The sequence below is a fragment of the Anthonomus grandis genome, chromosome 13, assembly GCF_022605725.1.
Source record: "Anthonomus grandis grandis chromosome 13, icAntGran1.3, whole genome shotgun sequence".
Taxonomy (NCBI): Eukaryota; Metazoa; Arthropoda; class Insecta; order Coleoptera; family Curculionidae; genus Anthonomus; species Anthonomus grandis.
In genome coordinates, this window is record NC_065558.1 from 22,643,661 (window position 1) to 22,664,240 (window position 20,580).

A 20,580-nucleotide genomic window follows, 5' to 3' on the forward strand; every position below is an offset into this window, starting at 1 on the left:
AAATAAAAATATACAACTAATATAAGGGTCGCATCATTAGCATATGATTTACTGTAGTTACCCTACAATTTTAAATTAAAAATAGTTTTAATTTAAATTAGATTAAATTTCGGATTTTATGGTTCCAAAATATATAATAAAAGATTTTTTCTTACCGTATTGGTTTTGGCTTGTAAAAGAAACAAAACTGTCCTGGAATCTGTAACCAGTATAATATATAAATCATCGGGTATTTCATTTCCGCTTAGCTTCACCCATTCTTTGAAATTGCTTTTTATATTCTCACACAGTGTTCTCGAAAGGCGCTCCATATAAACTGAGCTTTTCTAAAAAACTTTTAGAAGTTAGATTAAAAATTAATTTTGCGAAATACATTAAATTTACCCACTCCACCAAATTTGAAGTTTCTTTTTCGGTATACTTAATCGCTTCTGGAATATTAAGATTAATATGCTTTAACATGTTTTTTTTCTTCAGATCTTCGTGGATTTTATTGCCCTGGAGCATGCTTATGGCTAAAAGGTGAATCAATCTTATATTTAAGTTTTCTTGGGGGTTGTGGATCTACAACGAAATGATTTTAAAATTAAATTAATAACTGAAGTATTTCAAACAAAAATACTTACCAAAACATTATATTCCTTTAACTTTGACGCCATTAGCACCGCAATTAAGGTGCATGCATTACTTCCATTAGAAATATTATGAATATTATAGTGAGACTGTGAAAATTTCGGCTCAAACCAGGATATACGAATTAGTCCGTTCCCATAAAGATCAGTTTCGTATCGGGGAAAAAAGGGCAGCTCGATATTATTGGCTCCCATGATGCAGTCGACATTTGTTAAATTCCAGTTGGTATATTAGGTGTTATATGAATCATTTATTAGGAATACAGATAAATAAAATATAAAAATATAGAGCAAAGGTGTTTTTTTTTGGTTGTTGTGTTTTGACAGTGACAACAAAAGTTTTAGGGGGACGCGTTAGCAAATATCCGTAGATACATAATAAATTATGGTTTTCACTAATTAGTTAAAAAACAATTATTATTAGGAAAATAAAAATAAACTTAATCACGTGTTTAGAAAAATTATGAACTAACTCAGGCCTTGAATACCTTTGGGTATTTCATTTCCGATACTACATATACGTTTTGTCTATCGACTCCCTAAGCTTGTTTCTTCTTTTTGAAATCCTAATTAACATTATTATTAAAAGTGAAAAGCACGATAGTGTATCCATTTTGCTTGCGACGATATAATTTGCCTTATATAATTTGAAACAAAACGAAATTTTAACACTAAAGGGAAAGATGAATTTTAATACAGGTGACATTTCGCTTAATAAGCTAAGCAGCATCAGACCTAAAATATGATACACCTGCTGACAAACTTTAAATATAAATTAAAAACATTATGGTCGAAGACAGGTACACAACTTATTATTTGCATGAACTATACAATAACACTAAGAGTCAAATCGCCTAATTACAACAACATACTTTTTATGAAAAACTAATCATAAACATTGAAATTAAAAATCAGTTATGAGGTTTGAACCAATAGGTTCCACATTTGCTTATTACATATATGAAAGAGCGTTACGCTAAATAATAAAGAGTCCTGGGTCGAATAATAATACGTTTATTTCGCAAATTACGAAATACTTATTCTACTTTATGTACAAGTACAAGGAAGAAATAAACGATAAGTACCGAAGCTGCTCTATTTGGAAGCTTGTTGGTACTTTTTAATTAGGGATATACAGGGTGTCCCGTAAACAGTGGTCCAAATGAAAACTCCTAATATATTGGACTATTTTCAATCAGAATAATCCAACATAGCTCTAACGAAAGTGTTACGGTTTTCGAGATATTTTGATTTTTGCGAAATTTTAAGAAATACCTACCTGTAATCAGTTTTTTTATGGTGTGTCACTAAATGAAAAAAAAATCACAATTTCTTCAGTTGGATATTATTTGCCGATAGATGCACTTTTTGATGCGTATTAAAATTTTTCAGTTATGCAAATATTTTTCACAGGAAAAATTTTCGAAATTGCATTATTGGATTTTTTTTCTCAAAAAGTTTGAAGTCCTATGACGCAATAAAATAATAATAGAATCTTGGTGCCCATTAGCGTAAAAACTTATTTATCCCATGCCGTATTAAAGACAAAAACTTTTTGAATTTTTTGTTAACCTCAAAAAAAAATGGTTGGTTTAATTCCGAAAGAACTATTTTGTGAAAAAAAAATCGTTTTTTTTTTCGTTTCAAATTAATTCGGTTTATTTGTGTTTTGCAATTTTACAAAAGGTGTACAAAATGGCTACCACCTGCTACTATACACGCCCTACACCTTCTTATAAAGGATCGCTTAATCCGTTGAGCGTGGCCAGCTCTATTTATCTCTTGAGCAGCAGTTTGGATGCGTTCGCGCAGATTTTCAATGTTTTGTATGGTCTCCTGTATACAATTTCTTTGATGCATCCCCAGTAAAAAAAATCAAGAGGATTTAGGTCAGGTGACCGTGGGGGCCACAGTCATAAAAAATAGTCCAATCTATTAGGAGTTTTCATTTGGACCACTATTTACGGGACACCCTGTATATATAGCCCAATTCGGGTTTAAAGGTCAATATCGGGTTTTTCTTGTCAAGTCCGAGAAAATATTCCATCAATGGTATTTCAATACATCACTCATAATTTATTTGGATGAAATATAGCCGCATCTGTCTGTCCAATCCATTGCCTTACATAAACTTTAAACGTTGCTGTAGACATTTTTCCTGTATGGGTCTTAGTATAATATTATAAAGTTTCGGTGTTAAATATTTGAAATGACGCTGACCAATACTTTTTTTGTTCCTACCAACACACGCGCATTTTGATTAAGCCTATTTCTTGTGGGGTATGTGTGTGATAATGTGAATATTTTTTTCCTATATATATTCATACTTAAATTGAAACAGTAAAGTTTCCTCATGTCAATTATTTTTATTTCCTTATAAAGTAAATTGGTAGGAAGTAGTCGATTCTTTTCAAATATAAATTTTAGTATCCATTTTTGAATGATGCTTAATTGCTGTAAGTGACAATCCCGGACACCACCCCACCCGGTCAATCCATATGTCAAATGAGATTGAACCAACGAATAGTATATTACGCTAAGGTTCTTGATACTTGGTTCTTGATACTAGGTATTGTTTTAAATATTTAAAAGTTGAAACTAAACCTCTAATTTTATTGGTCAACTGCTTTAATTGTAAATCCCATCCCCCAACCCAACTAATATATTTTGTTTTTTGCCCATTTAATGTTAGTTTGCTTTTCTTAAACCAATCTGCAATTAATTGAAAATCATTTTCAGCTGTTTGTTTTAGGGCTTGCCAGGTCTCTCCTGTGTAGACAACAACTGTGTTATCGGCGAAACTTATAATTCTTCCCACAGTTCTTATAGAAAAAAGACTATTTATATATAAAAGTGGTCCCATTACACCATTTTTTATCTCTATATCTTAGGTACAGGACATTTGATATCTCTATCAGGTACTCCACATTTGATATCTCTCATTTCGCTATAAGTGTTGTTAACTTTTACCACTTGTTTCCTACCTGTTAAATAACTTTTCGAACGTGTTTTTTTTTGGCTTTAGTGTTTTCAATCTTTTTAAGAAGGTCTAGCTTGGTCTCACTGGTGAATAGAGTTCATTTGAGATGTATACTATAATTCACTATATACGATTTTCGAACCGAAAATCGAATGAACCGAAGATGGCCTCTTGACAAAAGATGTGTAGCAAAAGCCGACTTGATTTTTGTCGACAGTTGTAGTTGCAGCCTAATGGATACTCTTGATTCTGAATGGACTCGCACTGTTTACATTTTACATGGCCGAAAAATTTATAAAATATTAGATTTTTTTGCAAAAATACAATAAGACAGACGGGACTGTCAGTGTTACTTACATAAAAAGGCCGTTGAGATAAATTGCGAAAAGTAAAAAAATTTCCAGAAAACGTGATACTAAGACAAGGCGCAAATTGGAACTCGTATAGCACGTGTGAGGGAACGTGGCACGAGAGACACGACACGTACGTGCTACACGTACTGTGTGGTGATCCGGATATTGGGACACGCGGTTTTAAATAGGAAACGCCCGCCGAGGTTTGGATTTGATTGGCATTTAGCGACTAGCCGACATCAGGAAAATGTCTGACATTTTTGACAAACGAACGAAACAATTGTTGTGAAAGTTAAATTATTTGTAATATCACTCTAAATCCAATTCTTCAGTCTTGTCTTCATATAATTAGCATTTTTTCTATTGTAATGCTCCCTGTGTTACCTTTTCCTACCTGTCCCTTACCGCCTCTATTAACTTTTCTTCTGTCATTTTTCGTAAAAAAAAGGAAAACAGTTGTTGTAAACAATAGTCACCAACACGCGGCACGATAAACTGTGTCTGAACTACAGCGGGACGCATATATTGTCAATATTTTCCAAGCATAACGGATTGATGTTGCCACTGAACTGCTCCCCAATTATTGAAATAGTCAGTAAAATGCTCCCTCACTCTAAAAGCAGCTGATGAAGTTCTCACCCTGTTTCCCTGTACATGTAGTAGCTGAGTTTGTGGCAACTCTTCGGTATTATTTACATCTTGTATCATAACTGAGCGTAGTAGATAATCGTGCAAAATACGAGCGGCTTTTACAATACGTTTTACAGTGTCCACTTTATTTTCAAATGGCCTTCTGAATACACGAAACCGCGAGGAGAGTATGCCGAAAGCACATTCTACGGTTTGTCGAGCTGGAGAAAGTCTGGCGTTGAAAAATGGGTGTTCATAATTGCCAGTTACATGCCTCCTGGGATATGGTCTCATTAAGTTTATGGAGAGGGGAAAAGCCTCATCTCCTACAAAAACATACGGGAGTGATTCATTAATCGTAGGTATTTGTTTAGGAGGTGGAAGTTGTAAAGTGTGTTTCATCATTTTCTTGCTTAAATCACTACTAGCTAATATATTTCCATCACTAAATCTTCCCATAGCTCCAATATCAATCGTAACAAATTTGTAGTCCGCGTCAACTACTGTCATCAAATTGATGGAAAATGTATGCTTATAGTTGAAGTACGATGATCCACTTTTACCAGGATTTTAAATACAACATGTTTTCCATCGACTGCACCAATGCAGTGTGGAAATAGCCATCTTTGTTCAAACCGAGAAGCTATGGATTGCCATATTTCTGTTATTTTTCCGGTAAATATATTGGTCGCGACTTACTCCATATAGCCATAACTACTTCTTGGACAATATTAGATACTGTTCGGTTTCTCATCAGGTAGTTATAAGCAATACTTTTGTAGCTGTCTCCAGAAGCCAAAAAAAATCTAAATTATACAGGGTTATTCACGACATACGACTTTTAGTATAATGAAAAAAAAACATACTTTTTCGATGTTTGGGTACTTTAAAACACCCTGTAAATACCAAAATAATTTTAAAAGGTATTTGTGGTCTTACTAACTTGCACGACGAAGGCAAATGAGATGTAGGAAAAGTGGAGCTGCTCCCGAAAATATCAAGCCGGAGGATGGAGGTTTTAGCAACATATGTCGTTTTTGGAAGTTTTTATGTCGACTGGATGTCGTGAAGGAAATGTAAATGATAGCGAGGACGATTTACAGCCTCATCTACTCTAGTAGTAAGCCATGATTTGGAGGAAGTTTCAGAGGCAGAGGGTAATTTAGATGAAGGTGAGAGGTTTCAACAGTCCAACACTGCGTATGATAAATCCAATAGGACAATAACGAAACATGCATGTGAATTACCTACTACTAGCTTAACCCCCCGGGCTGAAGGAAAACAGGATGATGATATACAAAGTTTAATAAAGCGGTTTCTACACCAGTGGTGTGAAAGGGGAAAGCAACGGGCGGAAGAAAGAAAAAAAACTTTTGTCGCAGGACAATTCCACAGACAACCCTCTATATAATTTTTTCCTGTCTATGTACCAACTAACAAAAAAAATGCTCAATAATTACCAGCATAGAGTGAGGACCCAACTTTTTCATGCTGTGTCAAAAGCGGAAGAAGAAATCATGAACATCCCCAGCCGACCATCTTCGTCACTGACTTCTTCTTAGCACTCAGTTGTAAGTTCTCCATATCCATCGCTTAATTGGTTAGATTCTCAAAGCCAGACGCCAATCGACCATCCTCAAACACAACATGGAAGCCTGGCACATTTCACAGATCAACCTGGCATTTCCTCTTTGGCAGTATATGTGACCGAACGTGAGAAACTTTGATTTTTATAACATATTCAAATAAAAATAAAATATATGCGCGTTACCTCAGGAATACTGCAAGTTTTTCTTCAGTCGCGATTAGCTTCTGCGCATTACATCTATGTGATTCGAAATCTTGTCAAATCATCTCATTTACCTCAGCAAACTGATTTCGATTCATTCGGAAATAATTCTTAAAATCAGCATCACTCATTTTAGTTGTAATTGTAAATTGTCCACTGTTTTTTCTCTCCGATAGAATAAATTTATTAGGTGATTTAAATGTCTTCTTCATCAAAGAATAGAACATTTCCTCCTCAGCATTATCCGATTCTGAACTTAAGTTCATTAACAACAATTGTTCGTTTCTCAAAAATGTTAGACATTTTCCTGATGCCTGCTAGTCGCGAAATGTCAGTCAAATCCAAACCTCGGCGTTTCCTATTTGAAATCGCGTGTCCCAATATGCGGATCACCACGCAGCAAGTGTAACGTAAATGACACTTACGTGCTACACGTGCTGCGTCTCTCGTGTCGCGTCACCTCACACGTGCTATACGTGTCCTAATTTGCGCCTTACCAAACTGTGTCTGAACTACAGCGAGAGACGACGCGTGTCGGGCCAGATCGCGCTGCGTCAATTTGCGCCAATATATTCAATCCTGTAGTTTACAAAATAACGTGTTGTGCTGACGCACAACAGTGGGAAGAAAAAGGAAAGAAATCCATTCGGTAAGCACGTGCCAGTAGTAGTACACATCCTTCCCACTAGCTTTTTGCTTTTAACCAGTTAACCTACCACACTAAATATCATTAGTTTACTTTTTTTATCCTATCTACCATAGAAACACACAATGGGGAATAGGAATAACTCATACATGTGAGGCTATATTGCAATGAAGCAAAAATTCTCCAATATGCTGATGACATGGTCATGATAACGTCAAGCATGGATATGGACAGGAACACACAAATAATCTAAGATACACTTAAAAATATCCGAGCAGCAGACTAGAGCAATGAGGTCTCAAAAGGCATTATAAGAAGACAATTTTCTAACCTTAAAATAAACAACAAAAACATATACCACAATATAAGTTACATTTGACAACCACTTGAAAAGTGTCCAAACATTAGAAGACCAAGCAATGACGGGTTAGATTTCTCTCTCTTTATATTTAAAAAGAATCAATGTAATGAAGTGTCTGACAAGAGTTTGGTAGGGCTGTGATCAAAAAACATTACTAATTGTATATAAAGGAATTGTTAGAGCACACTTGGTTTATGGATCGCAATGTATACTAAAGACCTCCAAACAACACTGTATATACACTAAATATATTGTATATCCCAGGCAACCACAGAATGATGTATGATTCAAAAATGGTCATTTAATAATGTAGTCAGCAAAATGTCTTTTTTGTGACGATAAAATAACGTTATTTAAATGACAATAAAAAAGAGTACTTACATTAATGGGTCTAGAATGTCAATTTTGATATATAAAAGAAGTTAGTGAATCAGTGGTATGAAATGAGTTATATTATCAAATGAGTAAATCATTTGATAACAATAAAATAGGTTTGTAAGTATAGAATTGACCTGTTTTTTACCGGCATGGTGTTCCGAAGAGTTCTTAAGGTCTGGAATTGATGAAAATGAAGTGTTGGCAACACTGCGCCTGTTTCTTGTCCTTGATGGCGTTCATGATAGCGGCGGCGTCGTTAATGCACTTGTGCGTTTTGATGCAAATTTGTGTTTTGTGGTGTTTATTGCAGTACACTTAGACGGGTAAGTAGGTATTAATAATGTGATATACAGCATTTCGGTTTGGCAATTGATAGTTGTCGGTTTGGTCTTTCTAGTTTCTTTATAATGCAGGGCCCAATCTTACCCACCTTACTTTGATATTGGTTTATACATTTTATTATGTTTAATATTTATGCTTTGTACTAATTTTAGTAACTTTTGTATAAATAATAGTTTGTACTGTATTTAATTTTGTTATAGAATATAATTTAATTTAAAATAAAAAACTACCTAACCCTGCAATTTTTTATATTTAATTGGATTTTGTATAAGTTTTTCTGGTCGTCCTGTAGAGAATGTCCACCTACGAGTAAAAATTAAATCATATAATGAAAAAGAAAATAGATAGAAATATGTCCCTTAAATTAAAATGTCGCGTTAAATAACATTGCTTTTTTTACTAAAGTTATATACTTACAGGAAAAATGCTATTACATTTTTACTATAAATGTAAATGACTATAAACTCCTTACCAGCGGATAAACCTATTTTACCCAATTTGAGAGCTCTGTATAAAAACTTTAGGCTCTTTAGAAACGCAATTAAACATTTAAAGAATAGATCAGTGGAAGCGTCACTAATATGTTGTCAGTAAAAACGTTTTTAAATGGTCAATAATAGACCTTCCACTTCTGTCAGCTACCTGATGTTATTTTGGGGAGACTTATTCACGTGATTTTAATCGTAGATCATCTAAAAATGATCTAAAAACGTCATTATTTGCTGACGTTTGGCAGTTATTTGTCACGGTTTTGAGAAGTCATTAAAACACCTGCACTAATCGAAGCGTGATATCATACTAGAATTTGATGAGGTAACATACAAATCAAAAACACTGCCAGCTATTGAAGATATTGAGTGATTGCCTAGCTCAAACCCATAAAATAAAATTCATTAAAACACCATTGAAAAACAAGAGCCAACAATAACCAAGAATTTCGCCAACTGATCTCACATTATCCAGAATACATATACACATTAGTATTCACAGATGCCCCTGTAAGTAGTAGACCGTGAAGTAAAACATGTGGAATAGGGATATTTTGTAGACCCATATGTAGAGATCTACTGAAGACTTAGTAAGGGCATATCATATTATATTTATAGCTGAGTTTTGAGCCATTCGGGAAGCAGTGAAAAGCTTAACAGGACAAACCTCTAAATTTCTAATAAGTACTGAATTTTGTAGCTGGCCACATTACACTTGGAAACATTAAGGTTAAGCCTGTTCAAAGTGCACCAATGGTGTACAGTATTGATGTTCTCTTGCAGTTGACCACAATCTGCTATATAGTCAATCCTATGGAAAAGCTTTAGGTCATCAGCATATGCTAACCGAGAGCAATTGAGGGTGGAGATCAAGTCATTAGCGAAAACCTTAAAGAGAAGGGGGCCCAAGTTAAAGCCCTGAGGAACTCCAGAGGTGAGAAAGAGAGTGCTCCTTTTGAAAGCGTGTGTAGATAACATCGATTTGACCTCTATCATTAAGTGCTTCGCACACAAACTGAGAGAAGTATTCTAGGTTTGTAGTACATGATCGACCAGAAACAAAGCCATGTTGATCGTTGGCCAGCATGGACTCAACCTTGGGAAAAATTAATTTATAAAGAGCCAAGTCGAATAACTATAAGAATCTATTTTCTATCCGTGAGAAATTGCACAGAATGGATATAGGGCGGTAATTCTCTATTGTTCCAGCATCGCCGTTTTTAAAGATAGGGCAAACTTTGGCTTGCTTCCAGATATTGAGAAAAATACCAGTGTTGAAGGATGAGATTAAAAATGTGGAGCAGAGGATCTGTAAGTGCAACAGAGCAGTCCTTAGCTAAAAAACTAGGAATTAGATCTGGGCCAGAGGTCATTTTGCTTTTGAGACACTTGCTCGCCATTATAATGTCGGTAGCCGCGAGCGCGACGACGTCTATGCAAGTTAAGGGAGGTTCAGAGACGACAGGATGATCGCTGGGAAGTGAGTTCGTGTATACACTCCTGAAATAATCTCCAAAGGCGGACACAATGCTGTCAGGCGTATTATATGATTGGTTAGAATGCTTCATTGAGCCGGGGATTTGAGACTGATTACGTTTGCTTCGAATAAAAGACCAAAATTCACTCGGATCGGAGGTTATTTTGTTCTCAATACTATGGATGTACATTTTGTAGGCTTGTGCAGTTAGAGCTTTAATTGTTTTGCGCAGAGATCTAAATATCTGTATATGATGATTAGACTTGAAAATCTTAAAATCACGAAACGCTCTTTCCTTTTTATATACCGGGTGGTGCGTCGCCGAGCGGAACGTAGGAAAACCCATGTAAGTTTTAAGGAAGTCAATTATTGGCTTTCCTGTACATTTTATAGAAAAAATGCTAGATTGGTCTCTCCAAAAAGTTATCTTACGTTTTTTCTGTAAAATGTGCAGAGAAGCCAATAATTGACCCCCTTAAAATTTACATGAATTTCCTATGTTACGCTCGGCGACGCACCACCCGGTATATTACGAATGATGTCCCTCGAAAACCAGGAAGGGGAAACGTCTTTTACGTTTTACCTTGAAGGGTACCGCTCTAGCGAAAGTGTTGTTCAATATATCATAAAAAACATCACATGCAGAGTTGACGTCCTGCTGCACCGTGATAGGCTATCAATATCCAGCAGCAGCTGATACAAAAGCGGAAAGTTAGCTTTTCTAAAATTAAATTCCTTTATTTTAGCTTTATTAAGGGGTAGGTTATTGAGAGAGATAAGGCCTGCATGGAATTCAAATGATAGAGAAGGATGGTAGGTGTCCTTCGGGACAAGAGATGCACCGCTGTTAAGTACAGAGATATCAAAGCTTGCAAAGATTAAATCCAAACAGCGAAGATTGTTATTTACCACGTTACTGAGATACCGAGTGTTCAATATAAGTGGGGACATTAAAGTCTCCCAGGATAATCACATGTTCAGAATAGATTACTTTAACCATGGAAAAGGCTTCGAGAAAGCGTTCTAATTGCATGGAGTCGATGGAGGAGGAACGTACAGGGTAACCCAATAAGACTGTTCCTCGGCCATATCTCGGGAACTGTTCGTAAAAAAAATTTAAAAAAAAAAAAAAATTATTAGGTAAATCGGTCATAAAAAATCGTTGGAAAATATTTTCAAGTTCTAAAAATTACCACCAGAGGGCGTAATTGCCATCTTAAATTTTAAAATTGCATTTTTCTTTAAATTTCGCATAACAACCAAATTTTTTTTTTTACATTTTGAAAGAGAACCAGGTTATCTATGATTTTCGTAAAATAAAAAAATCAGCCATTTCAAAAACAAAGATGGTGGAGCGCGTTCAGTTGTTTTTGCAATAACTTGCTTTAACTTCTTAACGGTTTGACCGATTTTAACAAATTTGGCATCGTTGAAAAGAGCATTCCTTGGGCAATAAGAATCAACCAAAATATAGTTGATTTAGTTGAATCCTTTTCCGCCTGGGGGCTAGCTTTAACACCATCACCCAAAATCCTAAAAAAATCAAAAAAATCAAATGGAATGATATGACTTTTTCTTTATGAAAAAGTAGCCAAATAACATCCAAAGAGGCCAGTAAAAACCGTTTGTCAAAATGTCTTTCCTAACCGCAAATATTGGGAAAATAAGGAAAAAAAACGCATCCCGAACGTAATAAGTCACTTTAATATTATAGGTAGGCCTTGGAAAATGAAACAAATGAAACATAAAAGGAACAAGAAAGTGATCTAATGGCGACCCAGGTGTTCAAAATGGCCTCCGTCATTTTGGACGCACATCTGAAGACGCTGATGAGTTGAAGAAACAGCAGTTTCAATTTCAGCTATTGGGATATTTAAGATGGCATTCCTAATTCTTGCAATCATATCCTCGCGGGAAGTTGGCCTTGTTGCGTAGACTATATCCTTAATCCTTCCCCAGAGATAAAAATCAAGGCAGGTTAAATCGGGAGACCTAGAAATATTCATTAAGTTTTAATACGTGTGCAATTATAAACAGAATCATTCCAAATAGGCAACGTCTAAAGATTCTTGTGTTAAATACTTGCCTTGGCGCCCAAGGGAATAGGCTTCCTCTTTCGATCCAACGGTCAGGGAAGGTGGCATCTAAATACTGGCGAACAGCAAGAGCATAATGGGCGGGGCAACCATCATGCTGGAAAAACATATTTTGGCGGACGTTCAGCGCAATATCTTCCATTAAAATTGGAAGAACATTTTCTAAGAAATGTAGGTATGTTAGACCATTTAATGCGCCGTCCAAAATATATGGACCAACAACCCGCCCTCCAATTATCCCACACCAAACATTTACACTATATCTCCCTTGATGCTGAACTTGTCCAAGCCAGCGCGGATTATTTCGGGCCCAAAAGTGCATATTATGTAAGTTTAAGTGCCCATTGCTATTGAAGGTGGCTTCGTCAGTCCGCAACACAGTTGAAAGAAATTGAGGATTTTCTGCTATCATGCTTAATAGCCAGTGGCAAAAATCTAGCCTTTGGTCGAAATCCGGAGGAGAAAGGGCTTGGTGTAAGTTGATATGGTAGGGATGTAGCCTAAAATAGCAAGAAATATAAAAAAAAACCCTAAGATATGATATTTAGCAGGTTACATACCTATGGGTTCGAAGAATGCGGTGAACCGTACTTTGAGGAATACCCAAGTCTCGAGAAATCTCTCTAGTACTAATTTGGGGATTGATTTCTACAGATGCCAGGACATTAACTACATTTTGTTCGTTATTTTGCCTATTTCTAATCATGGCAGGTCTATGGATGCTACCTGTTGTTAACAGGCGTTGGGCCAAACGCACAAACACGCGGCGATGGTATCGTGGTCGATTCGGATAGCGCAAATAGAAGGCGCGGGCAGCGATGGTCGCATTTTGCAAACACTCAAAATATATCGCCAGCATATTAAATGCTTCTTGGTTAGAAATCGGCATTGCAGAAAAGATTCAAAATTCAAATAACTACACTTTCTGAACGTAACACAGCAGAATAATGACAATAACAATGACAACAACACAGCAAATGACAGCTGTTATTATTTTATAATGCATCATGTTTCATTTGTTTCATTTTCCAAGGCCTACCTATAATATTAAAGTGACTTATTACGTTCGGGATGCGTTTTTTTTCCTTATTTTCCCAATATTTGCGGTTAGGAAAGACATTTTGACAAACGGTTTTCACTGGCCTCTTTGGATGTTATTTGGCTACTTTTTCATAAAGAAAAAGTCATATCATTCCGTTTGATTTTTTTGATTTTTTTAGGATTTTGGGTGATGGTGTCAAAGCTAGCCCCCAGGCGGAAAAGGATTCAACTAAATCAACTATATTTTGGTTGATTCTTATTGCCCAAGGAATGCTCTTTTCAACGATACCAAATTTGTTAAAATCGGTCAAACCGTTAAGAAGTTAAAGCAAGTTATTGCAAAAACAACTAAACGCGCTCCACCATCTTTGTTTTTGAAATGGCTGATTTTTTTATTTTACGAAAATCATAGATAACCTGGTTCTCTTTAAAAATGTAAAAAAAAAAATTTGGTTGTTATGCGAAATTTAAAGAAAAATGCAATTTTAAAATTTAAGATGGCAATTACGCCCTCTGGTGGTAATTTTTAGAACTTGAAAATATTTTCCAACGATTTTTCATGACCGATTTACCTTATAATTTTTTTTTTAAATTTTTTTTACGAACAGTTCCCGAGATATGGCCGAGGAACAGTCTTATTGGGTCACCCTGTACAATACAAAAATATACAGTATGAAATGATTAAATTTGACTCTACATCCTACCAGGTCGATTTTCGGTATTTATTAGCTGATCGCAGAGAGGTCGAGGGCTTCCGAGGAGAGCTGCTTCAGAATCCCCAGTAGAACACCACCACCCCTTGAAGCAGCAACAAGGTCAGTTCTTCTGTCAGAACGGTACATTACGTATGAGTTGGGAAGGATTTCACCATCAGGTATATCATTTTAGAGCAAAGTTTCTGTGATGGAGATAATATCATAGCCAGAAGTAGACGCAGCACTAAAGAATGTATTGGTCTTGGAGCGCAGGCCGCGGGTGTTCTGGTAATAGCAAGAAACTAGATTTTTTAAGTACTGGGAGGAGGGGGAGATGGCTGCCCTTGGTTTTTTGCCGCTATTAAGGGAATACCATTACTATACTTAATGAAGAGGTTATCCTTACCACGTTCCCTGCGCAGCCTTAGTCCTTCCTTGACTTTATTAAGGTGTTCCAACTGAGCTGGGGTAAGGTCAGACTAAATATATATCTTTCTTCCCGAGAACTTACCCCTGTTCTTCAGTAGGAATCCGAAATCCCCATGGTTCACCAGTGTAATCTTAACTGGTCTGCAGCCATTACAGTTGGGTTTTCCAAATCTAGACGCCTTGAATATAGGAATATCACGGCCATACACATCGTTCAGCAGAGTAGAGATCTCTGCTGTGAAAGATGGATCTTCAGACGACTCGGACTTTAGGTTAAAAAGCATTAAATTGCAGTTACGTTTTTGCCTCTCCATAATTTCCTGCAACACAACATTACTAGCCTCGGCGGTTGATTAAGTAAGTGGTGGTTATTGAGACTTGCTAGTGGAAGCCAATGGCATCTTAGATGAGGTAACCTCCACCTGTAATGCCTCCAACTTTGTCCGGACCCTTTCAAGTTCATCCAGTACAACAGGCAGTTTAGATATTTCAGTCTTCAGCACTCCAACATCCCTTTCAAGTACTCCTACACGATCGATCAATCCCAGCATCTGCTTGACGCTGCCTAAGCATTCTTTACAGTAGAAGGACACAGATCTCTTGCTTACACTACTGCCCTGACTTCAGTAGCACTTAAATCACTGCAGCTTTGACAGACCATGCTTCTACAATGGTCGCAAGGGTAATCAAAAACCTCCTCATTTCTTTTAGGTTCTCTGCAAGTATCTGCAGTCTTGCACTTAGTGCAAGAGCCAGACATTGCGATATTGGTACCCTCGCCCAGCTCTACCTCACGCCACTAAGGCAAGTGGAAGCAAGTGAAAGAAGAAAACGCCACTTGATCATGGGAGGAACACTGTGTCGATATTACAGTCCAACACTACTTAAGGTTTAATGCACAGAGAAAAATTAAAATTAAAAATTATGTGGTTAGATGCACTCTTGATAAATGAGACTGATTTGTTTATGTTATTGTTGTAGGTTATGAAAAACCTCCAAGCCGTTCGTTAATAAAAATGGGCATATATTATCAGTTGTTCTGCATTACCAAAGTCACAAACACTTCCAGGGCTTCACCAAAATATTCTCGATTCTATCACCAACTTTTCCGTTTTTTTAAATAACAAGACGTATAAGAAACTTTAACTTTACGGTCGCGCGAAATTTGGTATTTTTTTATTAATATACAAACATCTTATTCTTTCTTAAGCTAACTTTATAAGTAATATGCATTTTGGTTAAAAAAAGAAACATTGGCGAAGTTACTTTAATCTTTAAAATTATTCTGTAACATTAATTTTTATTTTTGAGGGAAAATAAACAGCCACTAGCTAATCAAAATATTTAATTATGAAAAATGCCAAAAGATATAAAAATACTAATAAACACATACGAGCATCTCATAAAAGAGTGTATTTAAGTAGCCATAATATTAAGAAAACAGAATAATTTAAAAACAAATATTAAAAATGCAATCACAAAAGTCATTTAAATAAAATTATGGTCACCCTGTAAAATAAGTAAATATGTAATATAAAAATAGATAAACATAAATTATAAAACACTTAAAAGCTACTTTTATAACAAAAACAAAAATTTCGTGTTACAGTTACTTATTTTATAGGAACACATGACATGGTTTGAAACCTAAAAAACATTTTAATACTGATTTTACACCAGATCAGGTGATGGCTACCAACCTCATAATAAGGTTTCATTTATTCTATATTAATTTAATTTTTATATACAGGGCGACACTAATTTCTGATATGAAATTTTAGCTTAGAATATACAGGACGCATAATAGGCGTTATGGTTTAAATGCTTTATAACTTTTTTATCTAAAATTGTATTTTTATTGTTGTTCCAGAATTGTGTAAACAAAGAACTTGAGGATTTAAAAATTGAATAGAACAATGAACAAAAATCATTGAATTTTATGTTTCAAACCGAAACTCAGTTATTCTTACGCGACGTGCATATCGGCGATATTTTAATGTGCGGACTCGAACTTAAGTGCCAACAATAAACCGGCTGGTGGCAACTTTTTGGCCAGAAGGTTCAGTTAGGAACCGCCTTGTAGACGCAAGGCCATGTACAGTCTGTACCGCCGAAAATATTGAACGTGTAAGGAAGAGTGTGGAAGGAAGTCCAGAAACATCAACCAGGAGACGTTCTGCATAACTTGTGCTATCAGGAAGATCTTTTCAGAGAATTTTGGCTACATTGCACATATTTCCCCACAAAATTCAGCTATTGCGAGAAATAAAACCGGCAGACTACCAGCAACGGCTTGTTTATGCTATCGCGTCTATTTTAATTTCATTTAAACGGATTTGTAAACAAAATAAAATAACAGGAATATGGGTTACAAATGCAGTCTTTTGAACCTTTTCATCCGAAAGGATCATCAGATCACATTTCTTCAAAAATTAAGCCGGTCCCATCAATGCTGTTCACTACCATAACATGTTGAATAATTTTTTGAGACCATTTGTGGCAAACTATTCTCAAATGTGGCTTCAATAAAATTTTGCTCGGGATACAATGGTTCTGTTACGGGAGATCTTCGGCGAACACATAATTTCGCGTAGGAGCGATTTTAACTGGCCGCCGCATTCTCTGGATTTGACTGCTCTAGACTTCTTTCTTTGGGGCTATTTGAAAGAGAGAGTAGACATCAATAAGCCAGAGCCATCCCTAAGCTAAAAAACAATATTCGCAATGAAATTCGCGCCATAACTCTAATGGAATTTTGCGAAAGAACACGACTTTTGAACGACTTCACTAATTGAAATTTTGCGAAAGAACACGACTTTGTGAAGCAGAAAATGGAGGGACACCTTCGAGACGTAATTTTTTCACGTTTAGATTAACAATCTTCTCCAAGTCTATTTTAACAAAATGATTTTAAAATTGTATTCAAAAATAAAAAAGTTATAAAGCATTTAAACCATAACGCTCGTTATTGAGCCCCCACCCTGTACAAAAAATAACCAATATACCGGGTATGTGTATCACGATTGATGGTAGATTAGACATTTCTGGAAAACGGGACATAGGAATTAGCTAGTTATCTATCTATCTAAAAAGATACGCCTTTAAAGATTTTAAATAAAGCATTACATTTTAAATAGAGAATCAGAAAATTTTTTGGACGAAGCTTACACTTTTTTGGAGGATCTGATGTTGGATCTTTTCTATCCGAAACACTTACTAATTGTCAAATACAGTATACGCGCCGTAACGTAAACTTACGGCTTTATGAACAATCCTATAGTAAAGGGTGTTTTTTTTAGAGGCGGAGAACTTTCATTTGGCAATACTGTTTTTTATGACAGCCGACCAGTTCTGGGTTATTTTTAGATTAGTTTGGTTTGGCAATTCATCATGAACAGACTCACGCCGGAGCAACGTTTCCAAATTGTTCGAATTTATTTTCAAAGACATGGTTCTATTCGAGACACACATCGGGCATTACGTGAGTTTTATGGTGCTCATAATCGTCCTTCAGAGAGATTAATTCGAGAAACTGTTGATCGTTTTCGCAATACTTTTACTCTAGTCGACAATACCCATCCCGTAAGACGCCGTACAGTGCGCACGCAACAAGCGATAGCTGCTGTGCAGCATAGTGTTGATAATGATCCAAATGTGTCAATTCGTCGTCGTTCTCAACAAGTGAACTTATATCCATCCACTTTCACTTTTCACTGGAAAATTTTGCGCAAAGATCTCGGATTGCGAGCATATAAAATTCAACTTGTCCAGGAGTTGAAACCCCAGGATCATCTTTTGCGCCGTACATTAGCTGAATGGGCGGAAGGAAAGATTGCTGTTGATCAACGATTTCATATGAAAATTTTGTTCAGTGATGAAGCACACTTTTGGTTAAATGGCTATGTAAACAAGCAGAATTGCCAAATTTCGGGGGATGAGAATCCACGAGCTATTGGCGAAAAACCGTTACATCCAGAAAAACTAACCGTTTGGTGCGCTTTGTGGGCCGGTGGAATCATTGGTCATTATGTCTTTAGAAATGCTGATGGTCAGAACAATACAGTAAACGGTGAGCGATACAGAAACATGATCACCAACTTTTTTGTGCCTCAATTGGAAGCCGTTGCAGGCGTTGCAGAAATGTGGTTTCAGCAGGACGGTGCCACGTGCCATACAGCGCGCCAAACAATTAATTTACTGCAAGAGACATTCGAGCAACGAATAATTTCTAGGAATGGACCTGTAAACTGGCCAGCTCGTTCGTGCGACTTGACGCCATTAGATTATTTTCCTTGGGGCTATGTTAAGTCGCATGTCTACGCTGATAAACCCGAAACACTTGATCACTTGGAAGCCAACATACGACGCGTGATTGCCGAAATACAGCCTGCAGTACTGGAAAGAGTGTGTAAAAATTGGACCTCTAGATTACGCCACGTACGAGCCCGCCGTGGGGGTCACATGCCTGAATCATTTTTAAATATTAATGCCAAAAAAATTCTTTAATATAAAAGCAAATTCGTTTATATCATTAAAATATTTTGTGTTTAATTTCAATTTAAAGTTCTCCGCCTCTAAAAAAAACACCCTTTATATTAGTGTGAATAAAAAAGTATTTGATTTTTATTTAATGATTTTGTTATACGCATTTGGTATGTTTGTTGTATTTAGTATATCTAAAGATTTATACGATATAGGGTATCGCGTCTTGCGCAGAATCCCTATAAAATGATTAAAGTCCACTAGCAAAGAAATATCAAATACTAAAATCAACTATATGGATGTTTAATTAAAAATACGAAAGAAAAAATTTTAAAAGTAGTTGGAGAGAGTTTAGGTCCTAAGAAAATTAAAAAAAGTGCAGAAAACTCCAAAATGGAAACTTAGCTGTATAAATGATTCGCCAAACAGCGCTAACAGAATTTGCCAGTCACGGGTGATATGCTAAAAAAGGATTTAGATTTACATTAAAAATTGAAAACTATGGTATAAGGCTGCTAAAAATTGCAGGTGAAAAATTGTCTTTTCAGCCTCAGCTTGTAAATCCTGTTATTGAAGAGTTTAAAAAAATATGCAGTAACTTAATCTTATTGAATATCAAATTTATAATGCAGATGAGACTAGTTTATATTGGAAGTTGTTGCCAAATAAAACCTACGGTCCAACTTTTGAAAAAACGGCGCCTGGCCTAAAAATAGCTAAACAAAGAGTAACTCTGCTAGGGTGCACAAATGCCTACATAGATGTTTTCAAGGATTTGATAATCAAGTCAAACTAAAAATTCCTGGATAAGGGACTGATAAAAACTGTTTAGGTTATTATCATTTCTAAAAAGCAAAAACCTTCTTATCAAAGCCGTGATCTTCTTAAACATCTACCGGCAGAATAATTGAAAACTTCTGGTGGAAGCATTTTTGTTATCTACATGCCTCCAAATGTTTAGAGAGACCATTGATTCAACCATTAGGTTAAAATATTTTGCGAATAGCTAACTGACAAAAAAGGCCTATGTTATTATGCAATTGTATATAACCTACCAGAAAATACGGCGTTCAGTAATTTCAAAATGCAGGAATGTTTTGAGTATGACCTACCTTTAGCCAGACTTAAAGAGAAGGAAACTATTAAGTTGTCTCAAACCATTGAATAGGTAATATTTAATGCTAAACGACTCTTTTTTTGAAAATTAAAAGAAAAAAGTCAAAGTGCAATTCTAGTGTTTAACTGACAACTTGTTTTAGAAGGAAAAGTTGTAGCATCAAACATGCACAAAAAAAATCCAAACAAAAATTACATCATTTTTTAAATAAAACTTTCGTGTAACTGTTAAATTTTTATCAAACATGTATTAAAGATAAATACAGGGTTAGTCCGGAAAGCACGAACTTAATAAATATACCTGGACTGCTAAAGCATATGTCCACGATACTCAAAAATTACCACTGCCTGGTGGCCGCAATTTTTATAGTGGTTCTGTCCTTTTGATGTTGTTCACTCTGAACATTTTTAGTGTTGCCAACAAAAAATATATGAAATAACGGTAATGAAGTTGACGACGCTGACGTTTGACCTGTCACGAACTAAATTAATTTTTTTCATTGACATTATTTTTAAACCATCATTGTGCACGAACTTCATAAATATACCTGGACTGCTAATGCATATGACCCCCATACCCAAAAATGACCACTGCCTGGTGGCCGCCATTTTTATAGTGTTTTGTTCTTTTGATGTTGATCACTC

General features: G+C 35.8%; 2 protein-coding genes across 2 annotated transcripts in view; both read right to left on the reverse strand.

Moving 5' to 3' along the window:
- Window positions 1-971, reverse strand: part of LOC126743819 (uncharacterized) — a 28,181-nt gene extending 27,210 nt beyond the window's left edge. The window contains exons 1-3 of the mRNA XM_050451049.1: window positions 627-971; window positions 385-564; window positions 156-326 (exon numbers count right to left, since the gene is read on the reverse strand). Coding sequence (XP_050307006.1) covers window positions 156-326; window positions 385-564; window positions 627-827 — 552 coding nt within the window. The 5' untranslated portion in view covers window positions 828-971. The remainder of the gene's footprint in view (window positions 1-155; window positions 327-384; window positions 565-626) is intronic.
- Window positions 972-11,801: 10,830 nt separating this feature from the next.
- LOC126743817 (uncharacterized) lies at window positions 11,802-13,096 on the reverse strand. Its single transcript, XM_050451047.1, has 2 exons — window positions 12,733-13,096; window positions 11,802-12,672 (listed from the first exon to the last, which is right to left on the reverse strand). Exons 1-2 carry the CDS (start codon window positions 13,059-13,061, stop codon window positions 12,069-12,071), a joined length of 933 nt encoding a protein of 310 aa, XP_050307004.1. The 5' UTR covers window positions 13,062-13,096; the 3' UTR covers window positions 11,802-12,068.
- Between the last annotated feature and the right edge of the window lie 7,484 nt (window positions 13,097-20,580).

What these genes read in the sequence shown, in the direction of transcription:
- LOC126743817 (XM_050451047.1), bottom strand. Translation starts at nt 13,061, where the DNA reads ATGCCGATTTCTAACCAAGAAGCATTTAATATGCTGGCGATATATTTT. An exon ending in CGCATTCTTCGAACCCATAG is followed by an intron (nt 12,673 to 12,732) that starts GTATGTAACCTG and finishes TTGCTATTTTAG; the next exon opens with GCTACATCCCTACCATATCA.